This window comes from Syzygium oleosum, unplaced genomic scaffold (assembly GCF_021117445.2).
Source record: "Syzygium oleosum isolate NSW1041296 unplaced genomic scaffold, Sole_v2.1 Sole_v2.01, whole genome shotgun sequence".
Classification (NCBI taxonomy): Eukaryota; Viridiplantae; Streptophyta; class Magnoliopsida; order Myrtales; family Myrtaceae; genus Syzygium; species Syzygium oleosum.
Window position 1 is genome coordinate 13,412,404 of NW_026607485.1, and position 23,503 is coordinate 13,435,906.

The 23,503-nt window shown below is 37.2% G+C and overlaps 2 protein-coding genes across 2 annotated transcripts; both read left to right on the forward strand.

Moving 5' to 3' along the window:
- Nucleotides 1-1,356: 1,356 nt before the first annotated feature.
- On the forward strand, nt 1,357-15,293 carry LOC115693416 (probable acyl-activating enzyme 16, chloroplastic). The gene is made up of 19 exons (XM_056319757.1): nt 1,357-1,521; nt 2,703-2,894; nt 3,794-3,908; nt 5,443-5,530; nt 6,492-6,707; nt 6,903-6,926; nt 7,461-7,551; nt 8,849-8,998; nt 9,237-9,304; nt 10,308-10,413; nt 12,031-12,189; nt 12,439-12,492; nt 12,573-12,653; nt 13,084-13,221; nt 13,628-13,787; nt 14,137-14,216; nt 14,343-14,488; nt 14,907-14,964; nt 15,052-15,293. The coding sequence occupies exons 1-19, from the start codon at nt 1,357-1,359 to the stop codon at nt 15,142-15,144; spliced, it is 2,184 nt and encodes a 727-aa protein (XP_056175732.1). The 3' UTR covers nt 15,145-15,293.
- Nucleotides 15,294-18,047: 2,754 nt separating this feature from the next.
- Nucleotides 18,048-22,118, forward strand: LOC130134681 (omega-amidase, chloroplastic-like). Its single transcript, XM_056319801.1, has 4 exons — nt 18,048-18,350; nt 21,180-21,296; nt 21,716-21,934; nt 22,051-22,118. Exons 1-4 carry the CDS (start codon nt 18,048-18,050, stop codon nt 22,069-22,071), a joined length of 660 nt encoding a protein of 219 aa, XP_056175776.1. The 3' UTR covers nt 22,072-22,118.
- Nucleotides 22,119-23,503: the final 1,385 nt, after the last annotated feature.

The following is a 23,503-nucleotide window of genomic DNA, read 5'->3' on the forward strand; positions in this document are numbered from 1 at the left end:
AAATAAATAATAAATGCCACGTAAGAGAGAGAAATTGATTTAAATATGCTACGTCAGTATTTTTCGTTAAACAATTTGATGATGTTAACTTTAGGACTCAATTGAACCAAGTTGACAAGTTTTAGGACTTAATTGCACTTTGATGATAAATTTTAGGACTTTTAGTGAATATATCCCTAAAATTTTCGAGCTTTTGTGTTTCGTGCTTTCTTAATTAAATTCAGTTGAATTTGTGTTTTTAGGCTCAGATTATGATCCAAAAATATAGATAAAAACACATAAATTCAACTTTATTTAATAATGAAAACACAAAACACCAAAGCTCGAAAATTTTATCTATTTAAAATATTAGAAAGAACATTTAGATTAATATTATTACTACATATCTATATGAAAATAATTAAATTTAAAATAGTAGGAAGATCAACCCGATACAAACCTAAATGAGGTTATACTCTTACTATTATAGAACATCATAAGCTAAAATATACTTGATGAAGACTATGGTAATTCTCATAAAGACAAAAAAGGTAATAAAAAGATAACATAATTTTTTTGGTTGATTTAGGAAATCGATGGAAATGAAAAGATATTCTATATTCTGGTCAATAATTAAAGGGTTAATACCACCAAGAACCCCATACTGGTACATTTGTGATAAATATACCACAAAATAATTTTTTGACCACTAAAAACCTTAAACTAATACATCTATGACAAATTTACCGTCGGTCAATTTTCGTTAAATTTTACCGTCAAATTGCTAAGTTTGATAGCATGTGACAGTTGACAGGTGTACCGATTTGGGGTTTTACCCTTCGTTTATACCAGTTTGTGATTTTTTGTGGTATTAATCCAATTTAATGGAAATTAACGAAGGGTAAATTTGTCACAAATGTACCAGTTTGGAGTTTTTTACGGTAAAACAATTAGTTTGTGGTATATTTGTTACAAGTGTACTAGTTTGGATTTTTTTGTGATCAAAAAATTAGTTTGGGGTAAATTCGTCACATATGTATCAATTTGGGGTTTTTTGTAGAATTAAAAATTAACCCATAATTAAAATCCCCTTTCATTGGAATCGACCTTCCCGCCAAAGTTGAGAAATAGTGCAAGCCCTGGAAATGGCGAATCAAGCATGATGACATTCAGTTCGAAGACTCCCATGGCCGACGACGGAGACTTCGAGAGATACATTACATGCCCAGACAAACACAAATTCTCTCTCTCGATAGTGGCTTCTTTGTTCGCTTCTCCATGTCAATCTTTTAATAATCTCAATCAGTTTCTTCTTCTTCTTGTTCTTCTTCTTCTTCTTCTTCTTCTTCTTCTTCCTCTTCCTCTTCTGTGAGCACGATGACAACGAACGCTTTGACGTCCAGCTTCACCGCTGCTCCCTGCTATCATGGTTACGGCTTCTCTGGCCGTTTTGGCTTGAACGTAGCAAAGTTCTGCTCTAGAAGATGCTGGGGAGGCCGAACCCTGCTTTTTCCTAGGCGGACGCTTCGAGTTTCTTGCCAGGTAATTTCTTTCAGAGTCTCTGGAAATTTAATCTTCTGGGTATTAATCTGCTCGGTCTCTAGATTCCAATTCTATTCTGATGGCTTAATCATGGAATCTCTTGTTTTGATGGTCTCTGTCATACGGTTACAATGATCAGTCTGCGTTTGAACGTTTTCGTTTGCGCTGGAGATGGCAAGGAGAAGAAAATTGTTGGATTTATGTTGCTCTATTTTTTTAGTCCTTAATTATTGTATAATGATGTTTAAAAATGTTAATTAACTCTGTATATATCTCATGATCAGTGAATGCATGTTGATAGATTCTGAGACCCAACTTCCACTGTACGAGGGAGATGCCATAATAGATGTCATTTTGGTTTCTTCGATTGGTCCTACAGAATAGGCAAACGATGTGAATTTTGTTATAATATATGTTACGTATGCATGTGATGGCATACACATGACAATCTTTGAGGATCTTACTTGTTCATTCAGATGCTCGAACTCTATTGTTTCAGCTCTCTGCTAATTGGATTAGATAAAGAGATATTGACCATAGAAATTCATATTCTCAAATTGTGATGCTGAGACAATTGGCATGCTGAAGACCCAGACTCAATGTAGTTGGATTCTCTGGGGTTGGTTTGGCTTTTGTAGACCTCTGGGAATGGCGTAGACATGCTTACCCTTTTCGTTTGGTGCGATTGGAAATTATTTCCAAGTATTAAGTTTGAGGAAGTTCTCCATATTCAAAATACCCTGTCGCTATTTTTTGTTAAATCCTCAAGACAATGATCTTTCTGCACTGTGTAGAGAGTGATTAAATTAGGAGGATTCTAATATTCTACATAACCCTCGTGCATGTATCCACATTGTGAAATGTGGGTGCAATTGCTGCCACTTGCATATTAGTAAAATGTAGACACGATTCAATGTTTTCAAATTTTTTGCTCAACCACGTAAAGTTTCTAAAAGAAATTCGTGGAGAACCTATTGTTCCACATTCGTTTCATTTTTTCCCCCACATACGAATCCGAATAGACAATTTAATAGTGATGAACATGTAATTTTTCATGTAAAGAATTACTACACTCACTGATTACTTGAATCAATGGAATTCATGGACTTATGTAATTATCAAGTTCGCCCCCATTAGGAAAAATTTCATGATCTGTACCTGATACCCCTGAATTTGTATAGACAGATGAAAAGCTGATAAGGCGATATTCACCATTTCTCGAAGGCACTTTACTGTCGAGTGGTGGTCGCTTAGGATCCGATGATTGGCAAGCTGTTCCTGACATTTGGAGGTCTTCTGCAGAAACGTATGGAGATCAGATTGCACTTGTCGATCCATATCATAACCCACCTTCAAACATCACTTATAATCAGGTAGGTATTTGGATTTTTCACTAAGATGTAATAGATAGAAGTCATCCAATGATGCATTTGAAGTGTTAACATGTCTTTCCTGAAAGCATTGCCAAATAAGCCGAGTGGATACCTTCTACTACATCTATCCATTTAATACTCTCAAACGTGAGTTTGGCATTGGATGACCTTTTATGGCTACTTGCTGGAAATTCTAGAGCTTCTGCATAATTTTTTGTGAAGTACTCTCTAGAGCTAGTCATATAGATTGCGACATTTTTACTGTGTACTCAGTGTGTAAAGTTCTATGTTATCTGAGCAATGCCTTTCGGCAAATTATCAATTTAGTATGGTTGATCATTAATGCGTGTTGTTAACATATTCTTAATTTATTCAGTTATCTCTGACCATCTTTTTCCACTCATATCACAATTTCACTTCTCCCTTTGTAATTTTATCATAGTGCTCTCTCATTTTCTCTCTGTCTCAGCATGTGGGCGCATGCGTGTGTTCCTGTAGACGTATTTATATGCATCAATACACGTAAAACTGCATATATGTCCTGGATGAATAAATTTACAACCCAGATTTTCGACAAACTAAAAGCTCTCCTGTATCCTGAACATGGTTCAGGTATGCATCCCACTCTTCAGTGGAGAAAGGTATATGAACAAAAACTAATCAGGAAGTACGTCAAACTATGCAAATGTGGTGGACTGGGATGTAGCATCAATAGATTCTTTTTGTGGATCTTCCTTTTCATTCAAGTCATTTCACCTTCTCCCAGCCAATCGGAAGTATGGAGAACCCCAGCCGATTATTGATAGTGATTTTTCTTTTTTGGTTCATATGGTGATGTTGAATATGTTGGTTAGATTTCTGAACAGATTCTGATTGGCTTATGTATTGAAAATTTGCAGCTGGAGCAGGAAATCTTGAACTTTTCTGAAGGCCTTAGAGTCATTGGAGTGAAACCAGATGAAAAATTAGCTCTCTATGCTGATAATTCATGCCGTTGGCTGATTGCTGATCAAGGCATGTAATGTGGCAGTCCGACTCTCCTTGTCGGGCAACCATAAATACTAGACAAACGTTCTTAACCTGTGACTGTACATCCCCTGTTTCTAATAGAACTTTTTTTGATCAATGTGTCCAGTTGGATGTATGTTTAACCATTTCCAGAGTTCCATCGGAGTGTTTTTTTTCCTTTCGAGTTAAAGATTCATCTATAAATGCCATGGTATGTCTACGACATTATTTTGTGGCTTAAACAGAAAAATGGTCTTTCTTTTTTCATCAATTCTGAATATGAATAGAGTTAACTGTCCATCAAGTAATGAGTCAACTTATGAAGTGCTTCCCATGCATAGAAAGAGTAAATCTGAGTCTTGTGCTTTGCGATTGTTTCATATGAGACTGAATATCTTCTCTTCTGGATGTGTCTGTGCATTGCTCACTTTATTTCTTGAAGTTTCTTATTTGATGTACCAATTATGCAATTGATTTATGATAACTATTGACTAATGTATCTTTTAGATTCGTTACCAATACTTTTTGCCGTTTCTTTCGCTACATGTTTGGAAGGGTGGCGTGATCTTTTTATTTCTTCACTTTACCAGGGAAAACAAACTTATTGGCAATAAGCCACCCTAATTATTTTGTTATCCATCAGATTGACCTAACTATTTTTTTTTCTGATTTCCTCATATTCCGGGTTATAAGATTAATTATTCATGAGGCTGCTGTATGACTCATGGATTTCCTTTTAGTGCAACCTCTCTACCATGTATTTGCCTGGTGTGTATTGCTCCTTCAACAAAAGTTTTCTGCTCACTGATAACTTTTTGTTTCTGTATTTTCATATATTTTGTTCCTCAACTGTTCAGATATAGTATGCCCATTCATCTTATCCTATTTATTTTGTTTTGCTAAAAAACCTTGTAATTTTCCTCATGTTCTTAGTCTTGATCAACTCCTCATAGATCAAAACTCTTTGCTAATTAGCTAGAGATGTATTATTGCTTTTCAGGGTTACAAAACCTACCTCAATGCCGAAGAATGAATATAAGACAGCTTTTTCGTATAATAACATAAGTAGCTTGCATTTCCTAATAATTGATTTTCTTTATACTATCAATAGCTTATTCTAGAAAGTACTCTACTACCAAATAAAATGAAGCTGTCGTCCTAGGTGGGGTGGTGTCTTGTGCTTCTGGTGTTTTGTGTAGCTTCTTTTTTTAAGTTGTGATGAATAAGGTATTCATGCCCACATTCCCAAAAGATACTCATGAAACAGCATTATCTCAGTCAGATTCTTTCATGCAGCATCTCATTTAAATTGGGTGCTTGATGCCTTGTGCAATCATATGCCTGTTGATTAATCAAACATTGTCCACTTTTCTCACTCCAGACTGTCCAGAAGAGCTTATAACATGTTTTCAATCTACTATACTAATTGTACACTAAGAGGATGGGCCAGGTGTTTGCTCAATCTTCATGTGTATGTCATTCTTTTGCATGGGTAGATGTTCTTCAGGTTTAAACTCATTGTTTATGTTATTCTGGCTAGGTATAATGGCCACGGGAGCTATAAATGTGGTTAGGGGATCGCGGTCATCTGTTGAGGAGCTATTGTTTATATACCAGCATTCTGAGAGGTTAGGAGGACATATTTTTCCATCAGCTTGCATAAAAGCTTTCATTATTCTGTCAAGAGTTATCTGATGTGCTAACTCTTTCACAGTAAACTAGGCCAGCTTTACAGATTGCCCATTAGTTGTATGTGTTTATGTTTTATTTTTCTATATTTTTCTGTTTTAACTCTTCTGCTGTTCGGCCCCATGAGCACAACTATTCAACGGTGCTAACTCTGGTCTGGCTTGTTATCCATTGAGGTATTGTCAAATAAATCAAACTTCACTCACATTTCTTTCAAGTGGAACAGCTTAAGCATTTAAAATCTTGTGCAAAAGATCTCTATGGACGCTGGGAATTGGGTTCTCATAATGAATTTCTTAAAATAAGCAGGACTATACTGCTTTTGTTTATGCTCTTCATGGTATGTCCATTTGCTGATTATCTTAAACATACCAAGATATTCAAGCCATCATGACCACAGCAAGGGAACATGGGATGAGCAGCTCAAGAAAAAATATCAGGAAATTGGTATCCCTGTAGCTAGTGTGCGTGGGTGTGCACTGAATGTGTCTGATAATCAGTCAGTTTTTTCAAAGGCTTGATGTTCCAAGAAGAAATAAAGGAAGAAAATAGTACGTGAATTGCATGCTAATCAGTTTTGACAAATATGACTAGCAAAATCTGTGCTTCAAATGGAGTGGCAATAAATTTGATCAAGTAGTGCTGCCATTCATTTCAATCTCTCTCTAGTATGAATAACTTTGTCAGCACCAATATTTGCATGGCAAAATGAGCCCATCTTGGGCAGATTTCAGCATCTTTGACCAAAGATGATGTAAAAATGCTCGAGTCACTATTGGGTTTTGAGTATGTTTGCCTCACTGTGCGATCATAATTTTAGATGCGGCTCTCTGCTTCTCTTCTTAACTTAATTGAATGAAAGGCTAGGCCACTATTAAATCCTTTTTTTAATTACTACAGTGTTGCTCTCGCCATTGATAGTCCTGAATTGTTCAATCGGATCGCAGAAGTTTTCTGTGATAAGGCATCTATAAGATTTCTTATTCTACTATGGGGGGATAAAACATCCCTTTCTATCGAAGAAACAGAAGACATGCCCATCTTTTGCTACAATGAAATCATAAATCTGGGACAAGACAGCCGTAAATCTTTGCTTGACTCCAAGGACACCTCTAAGTTACTGATGTCTTCACTGTATTCAGTATTTCTGGCAGACCATAGGGTACTTGGAAGTCTCTTTACAGAGAGAATTTACTTTTCTGTCAAAACAAATTACTCAATAATTGGTTGTCTAAGGTTGCTTTAATAATTCTGTGATATTGACAAGATGTTTCAGAATCAGAATTTGTCTGTTCTGCTCAGCTTTTCCAGTCATTTCAAATTAATTAGAGTCAGGTATCAGAAAGCAAATGTATTGAGTTAACTGTAAGTTACACCAAACCATTAAAGCCAGAAACGATTGAGAAGTGGACTACAGTCTGTTTGACATTCTCTTTCAAACTTGTACCATTTTCCCCATATGCAAGTAGCTCACAGTATTGCAGGTATGTCCTACAACTGGTGGGTTATGAACTTTAATGACAGTGGAACCATTTATTCTAACAATGAGGACAAAGGGATAGGTGCAGGAAGAGCTTTCAACAGTGGTTATTACGACCAAGTTGAGCAAGGGCTAAGTCTCACTCAAACATGAGTGAGATTGGTATCTTGAGTTTAGAGAGTATATAGTTTGCTGCACTGTTGCGCACAGGTCTAGCAACATGTGAATATATTGTGAAGGAAAATCTCAGTAATTAAGACCTTGTCGTCAAAAAATAAATTTGAATGCTACATTTTACATAATTTTTATTTTCCTTTCTGAAAGGCTCGGGCAAATTGATAACAAGCTTGTTCAATTGCAGGGAATCAAGGCAACTATGAACTCATCAGCTCTGATGATGTTGCTACGCTTATCTACACCAGTGGGACAACTGGAAACCCAAAGGGCATCATGTTAACGCATAGCAATTTGCTGCATCAGGTTTATTAGTCTCTGAGGCAATTTGTTTCTTCTTTAGGCACCATTAATGTGATATGCTCGATCTTGATGCTATATGAAAAAAGGTCTGCCAACTGCTGCACATTTCTTCTTTGAATTTAGTTATGCAGAAAAAAGTTTAATTCTTACAACACAGCATAATTGTTTGTATCTAAAATACACAATGAAACCCTTGGACTATCTGTCTGGTTCTATCCTAGAAGTAGCAACTTCCTCAATGTAATGGATAGTGTCAAAGCGGTAGTTCCATGTCCATTCATGCATTCTTGTAATTTCCGTACAGGGTAAAATGGAATGCATGTTGGTCAAAGGAATCTGCCACAGCAAATTTATGTTCATGACATTTTGCGTCTCCTATGGTGTTTATAGGTTCCGCTAAAAAATTTGACCTCCTCTGTCTCTCTCTCTCTCTCACACACACGCACATGATAATTCAATTCGAGTTCTTTATTTTCTGTCTCGCTCTATTGTGCTCTCGGGTACATTCTTCTCCTCTGTTTTTCTCCCTTTCATATGATTTTCCCTTTCTTTAGTGATCAGACTGGTCGTTGATTTCTGCAATCAGTTTCATAAGCAAATATTCCGGTTCTCTACCATCTCTTAAGAAGTACTTTCATCGTCCTGGGGATATCTTGATTCTTCTTACAATCCCCATTCTAGAAGATGTCTTCCCTCAGAACATCTTAATTACTTGCACCATGGCACCACTCAGGCCATGTGGTCACTAATCTAATGTTTTTTGTAGATATGCCTCTAGATGAAAAGATCATGGGAAACATTAGCACATGCACTCTTATCAACTACAATAGTTGCTTTGAACTATGTGTGAAGTTTTTTGTACCTCCTTTTTGAGGTTTATGCTATATTGACTAAAGAAAACATTGCTTCATAGAAGTTTATATCTCCTCTTTGTGAAAAGAAAATAGGTTGTATCGCCTCTACCCCCTCACCTCGGATGCTCACATTGGTGGGTTTTGGCTCACATGGCATGCCGATTGGCCCAAAATCAATATAGGCCTGTCAGCCAAGGCAATCTGCCTTCAAGCGCCACAAAAGAGTAGGACAATAGGATCTCCACATGATCTGTCCTTTATGCTTCTGTTTGCTTCCAATCTGTTTGTGCGCCTTGGGATAGCTCCAATGTTGTTTTTTGAGCGTGATGAGGTCGATGAGACTTCAGCAACCTAAGTATGCGTGCACGGCCAACCCATACTACCTATCATTGCAAGGGTAACTTGCACACTGAGGAGGTTCACTTATATAATTTATTATTTTCTAGATAAGAAACTTGTGGGATATTGTGCCTGCTGTACCTGGGGATAGATTTCTGAGTGTGCTTCCGCCATGGCATATCTATGAACGTTCCTGTGAGTACTTCATTTTCACACATGGAATTGAGCAAATGTACACAACTGTGAAGAACCTGAAGGTACTGTTTTCTGGTAGATTTGTATCATTTCTGCTTCCATTGTTTAGACAGGACTGAACAATTCAAAGAATAGATATTCATGTTTTTTTATGCTTGTTTAATCTTTGTAACGTTGGGTTAGTGACACTAGACCCCATATACTGAAGTTCTGGGGTTGAAGTCATTAAGTATCCTGAAAAACTATCTTTTTCTAGGAATTGAATCTTTCGTCTCATTTTCTATTTTACCCTTGTTGTAGGAGGACTTGCAACAATATCAACCTCATTATCTCATCTCTGTCCCTCTAGTTTATGAGACACTCTACAGGTATCTCGTCCATTGAAATGAGTATTTAGGTAGTTCATTAGAATGGGCAGACATTATCTATCATATGAGTGATCGCAGCTTGTAGGTTGCTACACTCTGGAGGAGTATAATAATTATTTTTTCTAGTATCTCCCTACTCACTCGTTTTATAGGATACTAGCAGCGTAGCACGCTTATGGGTTGCAAATAGTGATTCAATTGATAATAAAGAAAGCGAATTCTTGGTTTAGTTATCATCTCCCCACTTCTCCTCCCAAATTGATTGTCGACTTTTAGAAGCAGTCACCAAATCTGGACACTATCTAGGCACAGCAAGCTTCTGCCCATGGTCTCGATTTACGTATCTGGACCCCCACAAGATATAACAGTGGGATGAAGCAATCTGTCTGATAATATGAGTTCATTGAAGCTGCATTGCTCCATAATAATCTTGCTATGAATCTAGCCTCTCATCTCTAACAACATTAAACGTAAAGTTTCCATTACTGAGTAAAAAGGAATGCATGTTGGTCAAAGGAATGTGCCAAAAAAAAGGACATCAGTTATGTGTTAAAGCGTTCTGAGGACTCAAGATGACCTGAATGTCTCTCATTAATGGACATAAACATAACGATGTCGTAATTATACAATTAGAGGTACAAGCATGTCACAGGTTGATTGAAACTTTTAATGCATATATTTATGAAACTCTCAAGGCACATAATCACAGGATATCTTATTTATATGCCCTCCTTATTGTTCTTCGCGGATTACTCCATTTATACGCGAAAAGTAATGGGGTTGAGTACGAATTGGGCTCTTTATCCTGTTTAAACATATTCGAACACATGCTAGACACTGGATCCCGTATTGTCAGATTTGATTTTATCTCTTTTTTCTTGGTTTTCTATGCTACTTATAATGGAATATTAGGCCCCGCCATAATTGGTCATTTCGTATTCATATTAACAAATAAGAAGTCCTTGCATTGTATAATCAACTACGCTTTGCTTTGCTGCCTCAGGGGGATTCTAAAACAGTTATCTACAGGCTCTACTGCTCGCAAGCTTATAGCTCTGACATTTATCAGGATCAGCATGGCATTCATGGATTTCAAGAGGATATACGAGGTCACTTCTTGATCATGTTTTACTGATGGACGTACATTATACAAGTCAAGATCGTAATAATATATTCGTTTCATACGTTGAGCTACATGGATTAATTTAGGGTTGGAAACCATTGGCCTACGTTAAATCCTATCAATTGAAGATTGTTTTTAAAGGATGAAACTGTAACACCTCATTTCTTTCTAGGGACAATGCCAAAAGTTGGTCCTTAAACTCTTAGTCAATGTTCAATTGGGTTCTTGAACTTTAATTTTGGTCCAATTGGTCATTGTACTCTTTCATTCAAAGTAATTTGGTCGTTTAGCTGACATGGCAATCTAATTCGGCCATTGGCCCACGGACGTGGCGTTGACATGTACAGCCGTGTCAGCAAAAACAAAAAATTATAAAAAGTAGGGAACAGCACAGCACTGGGGAGAGGGGGTGCCACTCGTGCCGGAGACCCTCAAAGAAGCCTCGGTGAGAGCAGTCAGCCTTGCTGTGAGCAGGAGAGGGCCTGCTTGGCCTCACCGACCCTTTTCAGCGCAACTGGGGCAGCAGTGTTGCCACTCTCTCTCTCTCTCTCTCTCTCTCTCTCTCTCTCTCTCTCTATTCTATGCTGTTCTCTTTTTTTTCTTTTAATTTTCCCTGACATGTTTGTACACGTCAACTAGCACACGGGTCCCACAATTGAGTTAGATTGCCGTGTCAAATAAAAGTACAAAATTGGTTCGCATTAATGAGTGGAAAGACCAGAATTAGAGTTCAAGAATCAAATTGAACATTTACTAAGAGTTTAGGTTCCGCTTTTAACACTGCACTCTCATTTGTCAGTTCAAGTTTTTATGACAATTGTCAATATTCCCTTATTAATTTAGTATGGTATCAAGAAGATTTTTGGGTTCAATTATCAGGATTCCTATCAGCCCTTGTCTAAAGACAATATCCATGCTTTTGGGAGGGGTTGGTCTGAATATAATGAGCAACAGTTATGCATTCATGTTGCTATCTTTTTATAAGGTTTCGTACTTGTCCCTTGTAATTCCATAATCTCACTATGGACCCAGCTTCTAATAAGGAGATTGCTTTCTTCCGCACTCTTTTCTTTCTAAATGACTCTGATTGTCACTGTCTCTGCACAGATTAACTCCTTTCATAAAACAGCGGTTGTCAGTGTAAGAGATTTTCTGTTAGGACCTATCTTCATGACCTTCAGTTAGAAACTTGTCTGACTTCTGTTGCTTGGAGTTATTGTCTTTTCAAATTTGTGAAGCAAGCTTCCTCTGTAAAGCACATTGTAGCACTTACTATCATGAAAATCCTAGCCTAAAGTCCATTAGTTCAGGTGGCACTGCTAACATCAGATCCTTATGTTCCTACATACTACAAGCGAAAACAATAAAAGGAAAGGCTCACTTAAAAAGCAAGGCCATCTATAGGGGTATTCCTACGCCTTCGCACCTGATTCATTACAATGTAGGAAATAAGTTAGATGACGAAAATTTTTAAATACTTTTATTTAGTCTATGAATTCTTGTTGAAAATGAAAGGAACGAATAAAATTTTTAGTAATCAATATTGAGTGAAAAGAACTGCACTTGAGCTTCAGACTTTCAGTATAAGATGGATTTTTAACAGGGTAGATATCTGACAAGAGATCCAAAGCAACCCTCATTGCTTGCTTCAATATTGGATTGTTCGTGGGCAAGATTTGTTGCTGCTATGTTATGGCCATTGCACATGTTAGCCGAGATGATAGTTTACAGTAAGATTCGTTCAGCCATTGGAATATCAAAGGTACTTCTCTTCCAATCTGGTGTTACAACATCACAGAGTAGCCACCGTAGAGATTACTCTAGCGAGTACTTCTACGGTCTGCTGCAGCACTGTAGGAATGTCATCAAAATAGAGTTATATTGTTTTGTCTTGGTTATTAAGTTTGCTATCTTTCTTCATTCAATCTAAACAAGTGCATTATGTGTCCTATTACGGAAAGGCGCATAACTTTGCAAGTGAATGATCTTTTTTTCCTGGAAATTTTTGCAGGCTGGCATTAGTGGAGGTAGTCGTTTGCCTATGTTCGTGGATAAATTCTTTGAGGTTTGACATTTATTTGGTTAAGATGTTTAAAAACATTTTTTTTTATAGATTTTCTCTCATTTGAAACATGTCTTTCGCAGACTATTGGTGTGAAAATACAAGATGGGTTCGGTATGACAGAAAGTTCACCAGTTGCTGCTTGTCGAAGACCTACCTGCATTGTAAGACAGACGTCTGTTTAAAGTGAGATTCGTGATTTGCTTTCATTTAGTTAAAACAATACTAAGTGATTTTCCGTGACAAACAACAAATTTGGACTTTGAATGTTTGCTACTACAGTACCACCTTCAGTTGATTTGTTCATTGTATCTTTTTGTAGCAACTTCATTCTTATTATTTTTTCCCATGGTCCACCTTTAGTCTTGACGGAAGCTTCGCCTTAAATGGTGCCTTTCCATGCTTTGCATCTATCTAGAGGCGCTTGGAGAAGGAAGAAATAGATAATAGGAAATAGAAGAAGATTGGATGGTACGATAGGAGTACCTATTACCATAAGAGTATTTAAGAACATGTATCAAACCTTCAATGACTTGAGCAACTGGAATGAGATTTTGTGCATGTATGATTTACTAATAAGTTTGATCGTTGAAGGTTCTTGGCTCGAGTGGACATCCAATTCGATATACCGAACTCAAAATTGTAGATCCTGAAACTGATGAGACTCTCCCTCCCAGTGCAAAAGGAATTATCAAAGTGAGGGGGCCACAAGTAATGAAGGGTTATCACAAGGTAAGACCCCCTTTTGACAAGATAGAGAAAGTCATCTAGATGTCCCGTGAAACAAAGTCTCATAATCTCATGGAGAATGCAACATGTTTTGGAATAGGCAGCCACTTCTTTAGGATAAATGTATAATTCACATTTGGAACTTTGTAGGCCACCAGAGTACAGGTTTGGACGAAAACTACACATGCTTTCTCACTGAAAAACAGCGTAGATTCTAGAAATATTTCGTTTATATCAAGGAACAGGGTTGATGACTTTGCTTTGGCCAATGCACAGCTGCTCAAATAGACGGGTCTTTATCATATTTCACCAAGAAACTTTTTTTCCTTGAATCTCCAGGACCTTTTGTTTGATAATCATCCTTGTAGTATATAATTTGACCAATTCTGTGTCGTTGATTTTGGATTAGAATCCTTTAGCTACAAGTCAAAGCTTGGATGAGAGCGGCTGGCTCAACACCGGTGATATCGGTTGGATTGCACCTAACCATTCTTCAGGGCGAAGCCGTCATTGCGGAGGCGCAATTGTTTTTGAAGGCCGTGCTAAGGACACTATAGTCCTTTCCACAGGTATCGTGCTAATTGGGCAAATACTCACTGATATCATCTATGACATGGACATGTCTTGTGCAAATAGTTATTATCCACTTCACCACTGTCTCGGTTATAACTCCTGCTTTAATATTTATGGTTGTGTGATTGTTAGGGTGATGGAAACCAACTTTTAAATCCTCAGTGGCATCCTATGTAGGTTTTGACCTAAATGTTTTTGGTAATCTGAGAGCTTGATGGCTTGATGGTTTTGGCACACGGGTTGTTGCATAAACTTGCTTTTTGAAACTGAATCTATATCATTCCATTCAGTTATTTATTCAGCATGCCCGTCCCATGCTAATCGAAGTAATTTCTGGAAAAATAGGTGAAAATGTTGAACCCTCAGAGCTTGAAGAAGCTGCAATGAGGAGTAGCCTGATTCAACAAATTGTTGTTATTGGGCAGGTGATAATAAAGCTTTATACTTCATATCTTTTTCTTTTCTTCTGTTATTATTCTATAATCTGTTGGTCTTTTTCTCACTTTTCGTTTACAATGTCACTTTGCTGGGGAAAAATCTATCAAATACAGGATCAACGACGTCTAGGAGCAATAATTGTACCAAACAAAGATGAGGTCCTACTGGCTGCAAAAGAGATGTCTATAGTAGATGCCAATGCCTCTGAACTTAGTAAAGAAGATTTGGCCAGTCTACTACATGAAGAATTGAGAACCTGGTAAGGCATCTTTATTACTTTAAATATAATATAATCATATGAGAGAATTCACATGATTTTGAGGGCGATCGTTATCTGGAAAGTTGAATTAAGCACATCCAACAATAGGAAATTGATTCTGCAATTTCTGTAAATATGTTTTAGCGCAAGTAATTGATCTTGGCTAACATGACTTTTAGACTACTTCCAACTATGTCTTTCTTGACTGATTATTTCTTCAAGTAGTCCTAGAATAAAGAAGGATTTATCTTGATCTTAGGGTACATTACTTTACGTTACCTTGTTTAGTGAACTTGCACCTCATGTATCTTGTCTTGTTTCTTTTGCATGGTGGTGCGCCTGTTGCATCTGTTATCACAAGAGGGGTTGTTCTTCTTTCAAGAGAATCACTTGAGATATTGTGTGTTTTTTTACACAGGACTTCGGAGTGCACATTCCAAATTGGACCAATTCTCGTCGTGGATGAGCCGTTGACGGTAACTTTTGAATTCCAGGAAATCTATAGACGCTTTTCTTCTACTGATGTGGATGCTTGCTTATCCAAGACCGCTCTCTGTTTCCAGATTGATAGTGGTCTGATGACTCCAACGATGAAAATTAGAAGGGACAGGGTTGTGGCTCTCTATAAAGATCAGATATCGGAGCTATACAACTGATGTTTGTCTTGGATGTCACCCCTCTCAATTCAGCACTTCATTGTCTATCATGGTTGCTTTAGCAACATAAACCTGGGTAGAATTATTGAATTGCGCAGGCTTAAGATGCCTTACTCAGAAGGTTTCTGCAGATAATACAACTTAATGATTCACATGAGAAATAGACAAAACTAACACCTTCACCTTACATGCACAAGAAAGTGGTTTTTTGAAAATGCCTTGAAAGTTGAGTAGTGCAGATTACATGGGACAAATTAGATACCCAATGAATGACTGAACTGCTTGATTTGACACTGAAGGAAATTGATAGTACAGTAGTTGTTCTAAAAATGAAAAAGACGATTAGATTATAACATGAGTGAGTTATTATATTAAACCAATAAGTCTATCTTTGTTGTTATTCGTTAATTGTTTTACGAAAAGAAATCTCATCGACAATTTGAATCTACATCTCGAAGGAATTAAGGATAAATAAAAATGGAGATCTCCATCATTTTGATGTTGTCACAATCCACAAAGAAGAAATCTCCATACTCCAAGATTGCAACGAACACGTAGGTGAAAAATAAGAGCTAAGGAAGGTGAAACGACTCTGGTCCAAAATAAGGGCCTTCACGCCCTTGCCTGCGGCGCCATGGCCATTGCAGCCTCCTGACCGCGAGCGAGGGCGCGAAGGCCCTCGTCTAGGGCCTTTGCAGCCTTTCCGGCCACGGTCGAGGGTCGCAACCCTCGCCGGCCAAAATGAAATGAGAAAAATAATGAAAAATTGTTCACATCAACGTTGGCCGTGGCACGTAAGACAACTGGTGTCCACATCAGCAATTTCCGGCTAAAATTGGCCAGAAAAACTCAATTGGTAAATTTTGAAAAGACTTAGGACTAAAATTGGTACAATTGAAAGGTTTAAGACTAAAAGTGCATTAGGTTTAGGATTTTTTTTGGAACCCTAAAAACCTATGTATCCCAAGATCCATATACTTACTAGTTATTGTCGGAAACCAAATCCTAATTCTACTGTAAAACCTACTTACATTATAGGAAACCAAATCCATATACTTACACAAGATGAAATACAATTCGCCTTTTCTATATATTTTTCTGCAATCAATCTCTCTAGCCTTGTGAGCTTACTGAAATTTCCCTACTTTCAAAAAGGAAAAAAAATGCTGAAAAGTTTGAGATTAGTCGAGTGGCTAACGATGGCTCGAAACGGATACTTTGGAGTAATATGTGGATGAAGAAGAGAAATGTCATTCGGTCTCTTTGGCATATTTAGATTGCAAGAATTTCCAAGCTTTGCTTATATAATTTTAAAGATCAAATCCATTCGGAGTATAGGCACATCAAGCTACCGCGCTTGCAATGGTTGCTCGAGAGAGTGATCGATTTGGTCGAGGCAGAACGTAAAGAGGCTAAGTGCACATCAGACAAGAAAGGTTTTAGGACCATCCTAGAACTTCGATAAATTTATTTTTTGGTGGATGTTGAATCTGAATACAACTACTGATATTTTTCTTTTTCATTCCTTTCTTTTTGTTTAATTTATTCTATATATGTGGAAATTTTGTGATATGTAATGACTAATTTAGTCAATAGAAAATATATTTAGTATTTCTTTTGAAGGTTTTGTAGCTATATTTTGTCCACATAAATTTTTCTCTTCCTAAAGTTTTTATGAGCCCACCTGAAATCGAATAATTTCCGTAGGTAACGTTGGTAATTAGTATTGGGTTTTTCTTTAGTACACTGCGGTCTCATTATTCTTTTACGTGCACAACTCACTTTCATTAGCATTGATTTAAGTAGATAGCACTTTTAGGAATTACCGAACTAATTATCCAAATCAATAGACGTGACTTATGTTTAAAAAAGATTTTAAAAAAAAAAGCTATAGAATTTGCTGAAGTTCAGAAATTATATTTCAATATGGAAACACTATGTATCCTTAACCATCATATGATACAACGCTTTAAAAAATAACGAATGGCCTAGCTTGTCCCTTGAGAAAAAATTTCTACATCGATTCCTCCCCTACCATATGAATGAAAGAAACTAGATAATTTTAAGCTATTATTATCTTTCCTTCACATAACTTTAGGTTTTTTTAGTATTAGTAATAAACCTAGGTTACAATCTTCAATTAATTTATTTATCCATAAAATTTCGTGTTTAAAATTGGACAACAAGCATATCAGACGGGCAATGTGATTAATCGATCCCACTACCTCAGTCGTTCGACCAACACATCAAATAGTTTCCTATAATCCACGCACATTTCCATCTTTTAACTACTGAAGCAACCGCAAGGAGTTCTGGAATTTGATTTTACCCGAATAAAAGAATTTAACACGAGTGTCGCACATTAGGATAACAGAATTTCTTCAAAACGAGAAGGCATGTGTTTAACTTAAATCAACATTTATTTGAAAAAACTCTTTACAATGGTATTGGATACCACGAAAGACTACATCACAATCATCATATACTTATCTTTAAAATTAAAATTATCAAATGCTCCACGAGTAATCTAACCCTGGCAACTTGGGTTGGATCAGATCAAGAATTCCACGTCACACATTATTTTATTTCTTTCGCAAGCATTGTTCTTCTATGACATTTTTCTTCACGTTTTTCTATCCATATCATGGACCGTTATTTATTTCAAATTCTGGATAGGATATATATCAACCATGTCTTCTTAAGCGTATCAGTAGATGAGACGATAGATTACTCTTTAAATCTTCTTACTAGTTCTTCTAGGAAAAGTAAACCTAACCCTGGCAGTACTCTTCCAATTTACGTTTTAATCCCATCAGTCTCTTGCATTGTGATCGCACTAAAGTTCCCAGCAACTCCTGAGAAAGCAATTCCTGAGAAGAAAAGAAAACAAAAAGAAGTGTTCAATGGCGATAATTACAAGAAAGCTTCACTTTATCATCGAAAGGTTGAAGCACAAATCGCCAAAACTGGCTCCAAGAGGATGCTTTGCCGTATATGTGGGCGAAGATGAGGTACGTTACGAGGTTCGTTTGGAATTTTTGAAATGCCAAAGTTTCCAAGATTTGCTTCGAGAGGAGCTTGTTTCGGGGTGTGATCGTGTCAAGCTACTTTGCTCGGAAGAGGATTTCGATGAGGTTCTCTATCGGGCGAAGGCGGAGTGCAAAGAGGCCAAGCGTATATGGCGGAGGAAAAAGCAATGGGATTACGTGCTTCTTAATTAGATGAATTGTCTTAGAGCAGATGAAGAATCCAAATAGCTTCAGTGGCAGTCGATGTTAATTAACTATTTTCTTTTATTTTGGTATTAGTTCCTAACTACCTATGTTTATATGTTTGATTAAAAGGAACAATCATAATCTGTTTCGTATCAACGATTTTCACAGCGATATTGACATCGCTCGAGCATTGACAATTGATTAGAATGAAAATCACTAATTTAGACAAAGCGTACATTAACTTAAAACTCAAATCAAGTATGCTCATATGATCCAACAGTTTCACCCTAAATTAAATCGATGAACACAGCAATTAATTACGCACTGCAACTAAAACGAACAGACTACGCTTTTTTTTTTTAAACACAAAAAAGGTTAAGGTATGGTATTCAAAGAATCAGACTACTCAAACCCTAGTAGGTTGGTTTATGGTGAATTTATTTGTGTGATGCAAACTAATGATTAATTGGCCTCATGTATGACCAAGGCAAGAAAAAAAATTGAATAATAATCAGCCAAAGTTATCAAAGTCCGCAAGCATCTGGATCATATAGACTTCAAATTCTGCCCACATGTCAACAACCTCTTTTTGCATGAAATTGGACCACATACTAATCCAAGGAGATGGTCATGCTGCATCTCCAGAAGTGTGGAGTCTCAAGTTCGTTTCTTTTTTGGTACACACTTGGGGTTGGGTCATGAGAAAGTAATTGCTGATAAATCATCTAATCTCATCGTGGATGGCCGATCTTTAACTAGATTGGAGAGGTAAACTTAGTCTATTATGAGAAAACTTATTCGTGATATTACCTTATCGTTATTTCAAAAGAAAGAAAAAAAAAGGTACATACGCTGAGTTTGGTCCAAATGGGCCTATAATAGACTATAATTTGTTGCCTGAGAGTAATTTCAAGGCTTAAAACAGGGTCAAAGGGTACAGCTGTAACAGTTTTTTCTTTACACTTGAGGCATATATTCTGGTAATCCATTGGTGCAGAACACCATCAAATCCGGGGATGTACATGAGATCAATCGAATTTGAAGATTCAAATTCAATTTAGTGTGTTAATTATATTCATCAAACAGTTTCTCATGAATTGGCCATTGGTTATTGGCCATCGTGATTTATTTTGAAGGAAACATGGACAATCACGAAATTAATTGCATGTGTTGCGTGTATGCAAATATGACTTGTAAGAAGATTTGGCGGTTTTTTTATCAAATATTTGAATTATTAATTAATATGTAGAAATTATTGACATATGTACATTAAAAGAGTAAAATATTTCAAGATTTGAATTTTTTTTTTCAAGTAACGTTATTTACAAGAAAGAAAAGGTTCAAATGTTAATATCGGAGTATGAGAGATTTAAAATAAAAATATCAATTTACGCTTGTTCATTGAAATAATATCCACAAAATTTCTTTGGGAAAGAAAAAAAAAAGAGATTGTGATCCCTTAAAAATTGACCCTCTTTGCATAATATAATAATATAGATAATGGAAATAAGCAATCCTAAAATACAAATATTATGGAATAATATAATGACTAAAGTTGTCAATAATATAAATGAAAATCTATATAATAGGTGACAGTTTGAACTCTCTTTATTTATTTTGGTGCACTGCATGAGGATAGCACCCAAGGAAGAATTTGTCGAATTTCCCATTAATCTTTCTTCAACTTGTTAACTATTAGTCAATGAAAGAGCTTATGCATATGCTAGACATTTGCACGGTTTCAAATTCCTAGTAAGAGTAGATCATGACCTCATCTTTTAAAACTTAAAAAACTAATCCCAAGATGCATATACTTATGAGTTATTATAGGAAAAAAAATCCTAATTCGACTAGAAATTACGTTTATTAGTCTTGCACAATCATGCTCTCAAGCCTAGTGAGCTCACCGAAATTTCCCGACATTCATAAGTGAAAGAAAAAATTGCTGAAAAGTTTGAGATTAGTCGAGCAGTTTAGGATCCTTCCAGAAGGATACTTTTGAGTATATGTGGATGAAGAGGAGAAGCGTTATTGGGTCCCTTTGGCATATTTAGATTGCGAGATCTTTCAAACTTTGCTCAATAATTTTGGAGACCAAGTTCACCGTGCTCCCGATGGTTGTTCAGGAGAGTGATCGATCTGGCCGAAGCACAACGAAAAGAGGCTAAGCATACGTCATATATGAAAGGTTTGGGGACCATGCTAGAACTTCGATGAATTTATTTCTCTATAGATATTAGGGGTGAGCACGGTTCTAGGGTAGAACCGGGAACCGAAAAACCAAACCAGCGGGTAAGGTTCGATTCCCGGTTCTAGGGTGGGCGGTTCCGATTCTCGGTTCCAATTTTTTAGGAACTGCCGGTTCCGGTTCCAGTTCCCGGTTCCAGAACCGGAAACCGGAACCGACGCTCTTCCTAGTAAAAAATAAAAACCCCAACTTTTCTTCACAAATTTCTCTCTCTCGGTTGCTCCTCCGTTGCACCCTCTCTCCCACTCCCCGCACCCACGACTCGACGAGACCCTCTCGCCTCTCCTCGCTCCGTTCGGCGTCCGCCTCGGCTCTTCCTCTGTCTTCATCAACCGCGGTCCGGCTCATCCACGGCGGATTTCCGATTCTGGGTTTTTTTGGTGACCAATCGAGCGGCCTGTGGCTGGAGGCGCAAGAAGGGAGCGAGCAAGGACAAGAGTAAGTGTCAGTTGACGCCCGCGCTCCCTCTGCCCACTCCTCCCCTCGCCAAGGCATGGGCTCGAACCCCTCGACTTCGATCATCGATGCGACCTCGATATTTGACGTCTTTTCTTTGGGTGGTGTGGTTTCAGTTTCAGATCGGGCTATGCCAACTTTCGATGACGGCGGATAAAGAGAGGAACATTGCCCATGCTAGTGACGCGATTCGGGAGGCCGTGGACAAGGGCGCTCAGCTTGTTCTCTTGCCCGTGAGTCTCTCTGCATTAGGTAGACTTAGCAGATGTTTAGGCAAATGTAGCCCATGTTGAATGAAAAAGGTCATTGAGCATTTCGTGTAGCTGCGGAAAGTTTGGATGTGCCTCCTGATTGCAAAATGGGAAATTTATGGCTTACAAGAACTTTGTATACCTTATCAAATGCCCTTTTGTGAAGGCGTGCACTAGAAGAAAGAATGGATAAAAGCATCTTGAGCGGGCACGTGTCTGTTTCATCAGTTTTGGGTGACTTTCTGTGGCTAAGTTCTTATTGATGCTTATGTAATTGCTATGTTTTTATACTGCAAGCTTTGGCTTCCAGGAAAATCAGCCATATTTGCAGCCTGCACCGTTCTATAAAAGGAGGGAAAAATCACCCAGCTTGCCTCATGGTTTTGTTGACTCTGTGCCAGGAAATATGGAACAGTCCCTATTCAAATGATAGCTTCCCTGTTTATGCTGAGGACATTGATGGAGGTTCATCTCCTTCAACTGCTATGTTATCTGAAGCTGCTAAGGCCTTGAAGGTTACCATAGTGGGCAGTTCAATCCTAGAAAGATGTGGTGATCGATTGTACAACGCTTGCTGTGTTTTTGGTTCCATTGGAGTGCTGAAAGCCAAGCACCGCAAGGTAACTTTTCTTTCCTTAAGTAACTATGTATGGAACATTTAGTTGCTTGAGTCTTCTGGTCTATCTATTGTTTGAGTTGTTTTCTTTTCTTTTCTTTTCTTTTTGGCTCTATGCAGACGTTGGACGTATTGGTATAGGCATCTGTTATGATATTCGGTTTCAGGAATTGGCAATGATTTATGCTTGCAAGAGGTAGGTTTCGTTTCCTCTTCGTCTATTTTGCATTTCCTACAATGTTGATCGCATCTTGGTGTGGGGCTACCACCGGCCCGATCTATGCGGTTCAAAGTAAGAAGATTTCGACGAGAAACATGTATGTCTTAAGTGGTGGACCTTTGGATTGTTTTCCTTTGATTTATTTTCGTTTTATCCCTTCCAATGATTTTTAAGTTGAACATCAGCAAAGTAAGCCTTGCACAAAGGGGGCTTAGCTGTATAAATGCTTTTACGACATTGCGATATGTCCTCTATTGCTTTTTGTATAGAAGATATCTCTTTGCAATATTGAGTCCTAATTAGCTAGTTTTTGCCTCCTCCACTATTATATTGTTTTAAGTTTCTTTCCTCGATTAACGAGGTTTGCTATTGGTGTTGCTAATTGGCCTTTTATTGACAATATCATTCTACTAAATATGTTTGCACTGATCCATTGATAATAAAGTTATATGATGCTGAACTCTTGGTGTTTTCTATTCTGCATAAATGGATCTAGGTTGTTAGATAATATCCCTTTTCTACTAAGCGAAATATTATTTTTTAATAACTAGTCATTGTTGCGTTTATTTTCGTTTTGTTTAATTAAAAACGAAATTAAAAAAAAGAACCTGTTGGAACCTGGAACCGACCCTGGAACCTGTGACAGGGTAGGTTCCAGGTTTCACGTTCTGACGGGTAGGTTCCAGGTTCCAAAAATTGAGGAACCTGTACCTGAGGGTAGGTTCCAAGTTCCAAGCGGAACCGAACCGGAACCTGGAACCGCTCACCCCTAATAGATATAGAATCTGAATACGATTATGAATATTTTCCTTTTGATTCCTTTCTTTATGTTTAAGTTATTTTACGCATGTGGGAATCTTGGATATGTAAGGAGTAATGCAGGCGATAGAAAATAATATTTAGTATTTCTTGTGAAGGTTTAGCACCATTTTTTTTTTATTTTTGTGTTCTATTCCAATATGAAAACATTGTATATCATTAATCATCATATGATACGATAGCATAGCTTAAATAATATACAACGGCCAAACTAGATCATTTCATGTCATTATTATCTTTTCTTTATATTAGCAAACCTAGGTTTCGTTATTTGTATAATCTTGTAGGTTATCAAATTTAACCATAAAATTTCAAGTCTTACATCTTATGAACAAAATTATTTATAATCACATCCACAAACGAGAAAAGAGAGAAGAAATGGCAAATCACAAAAGAATCATTCTGAAATCCACTGCCAATGTAAAAATACCATACAGATTCACCGTTAGAGAAGCGACATGTGTGACTGAAGTTAATTTCTTAAACAAATACATTCGCATGCCAATCATCCAATAGTAAGATAGTGTTTGTTTT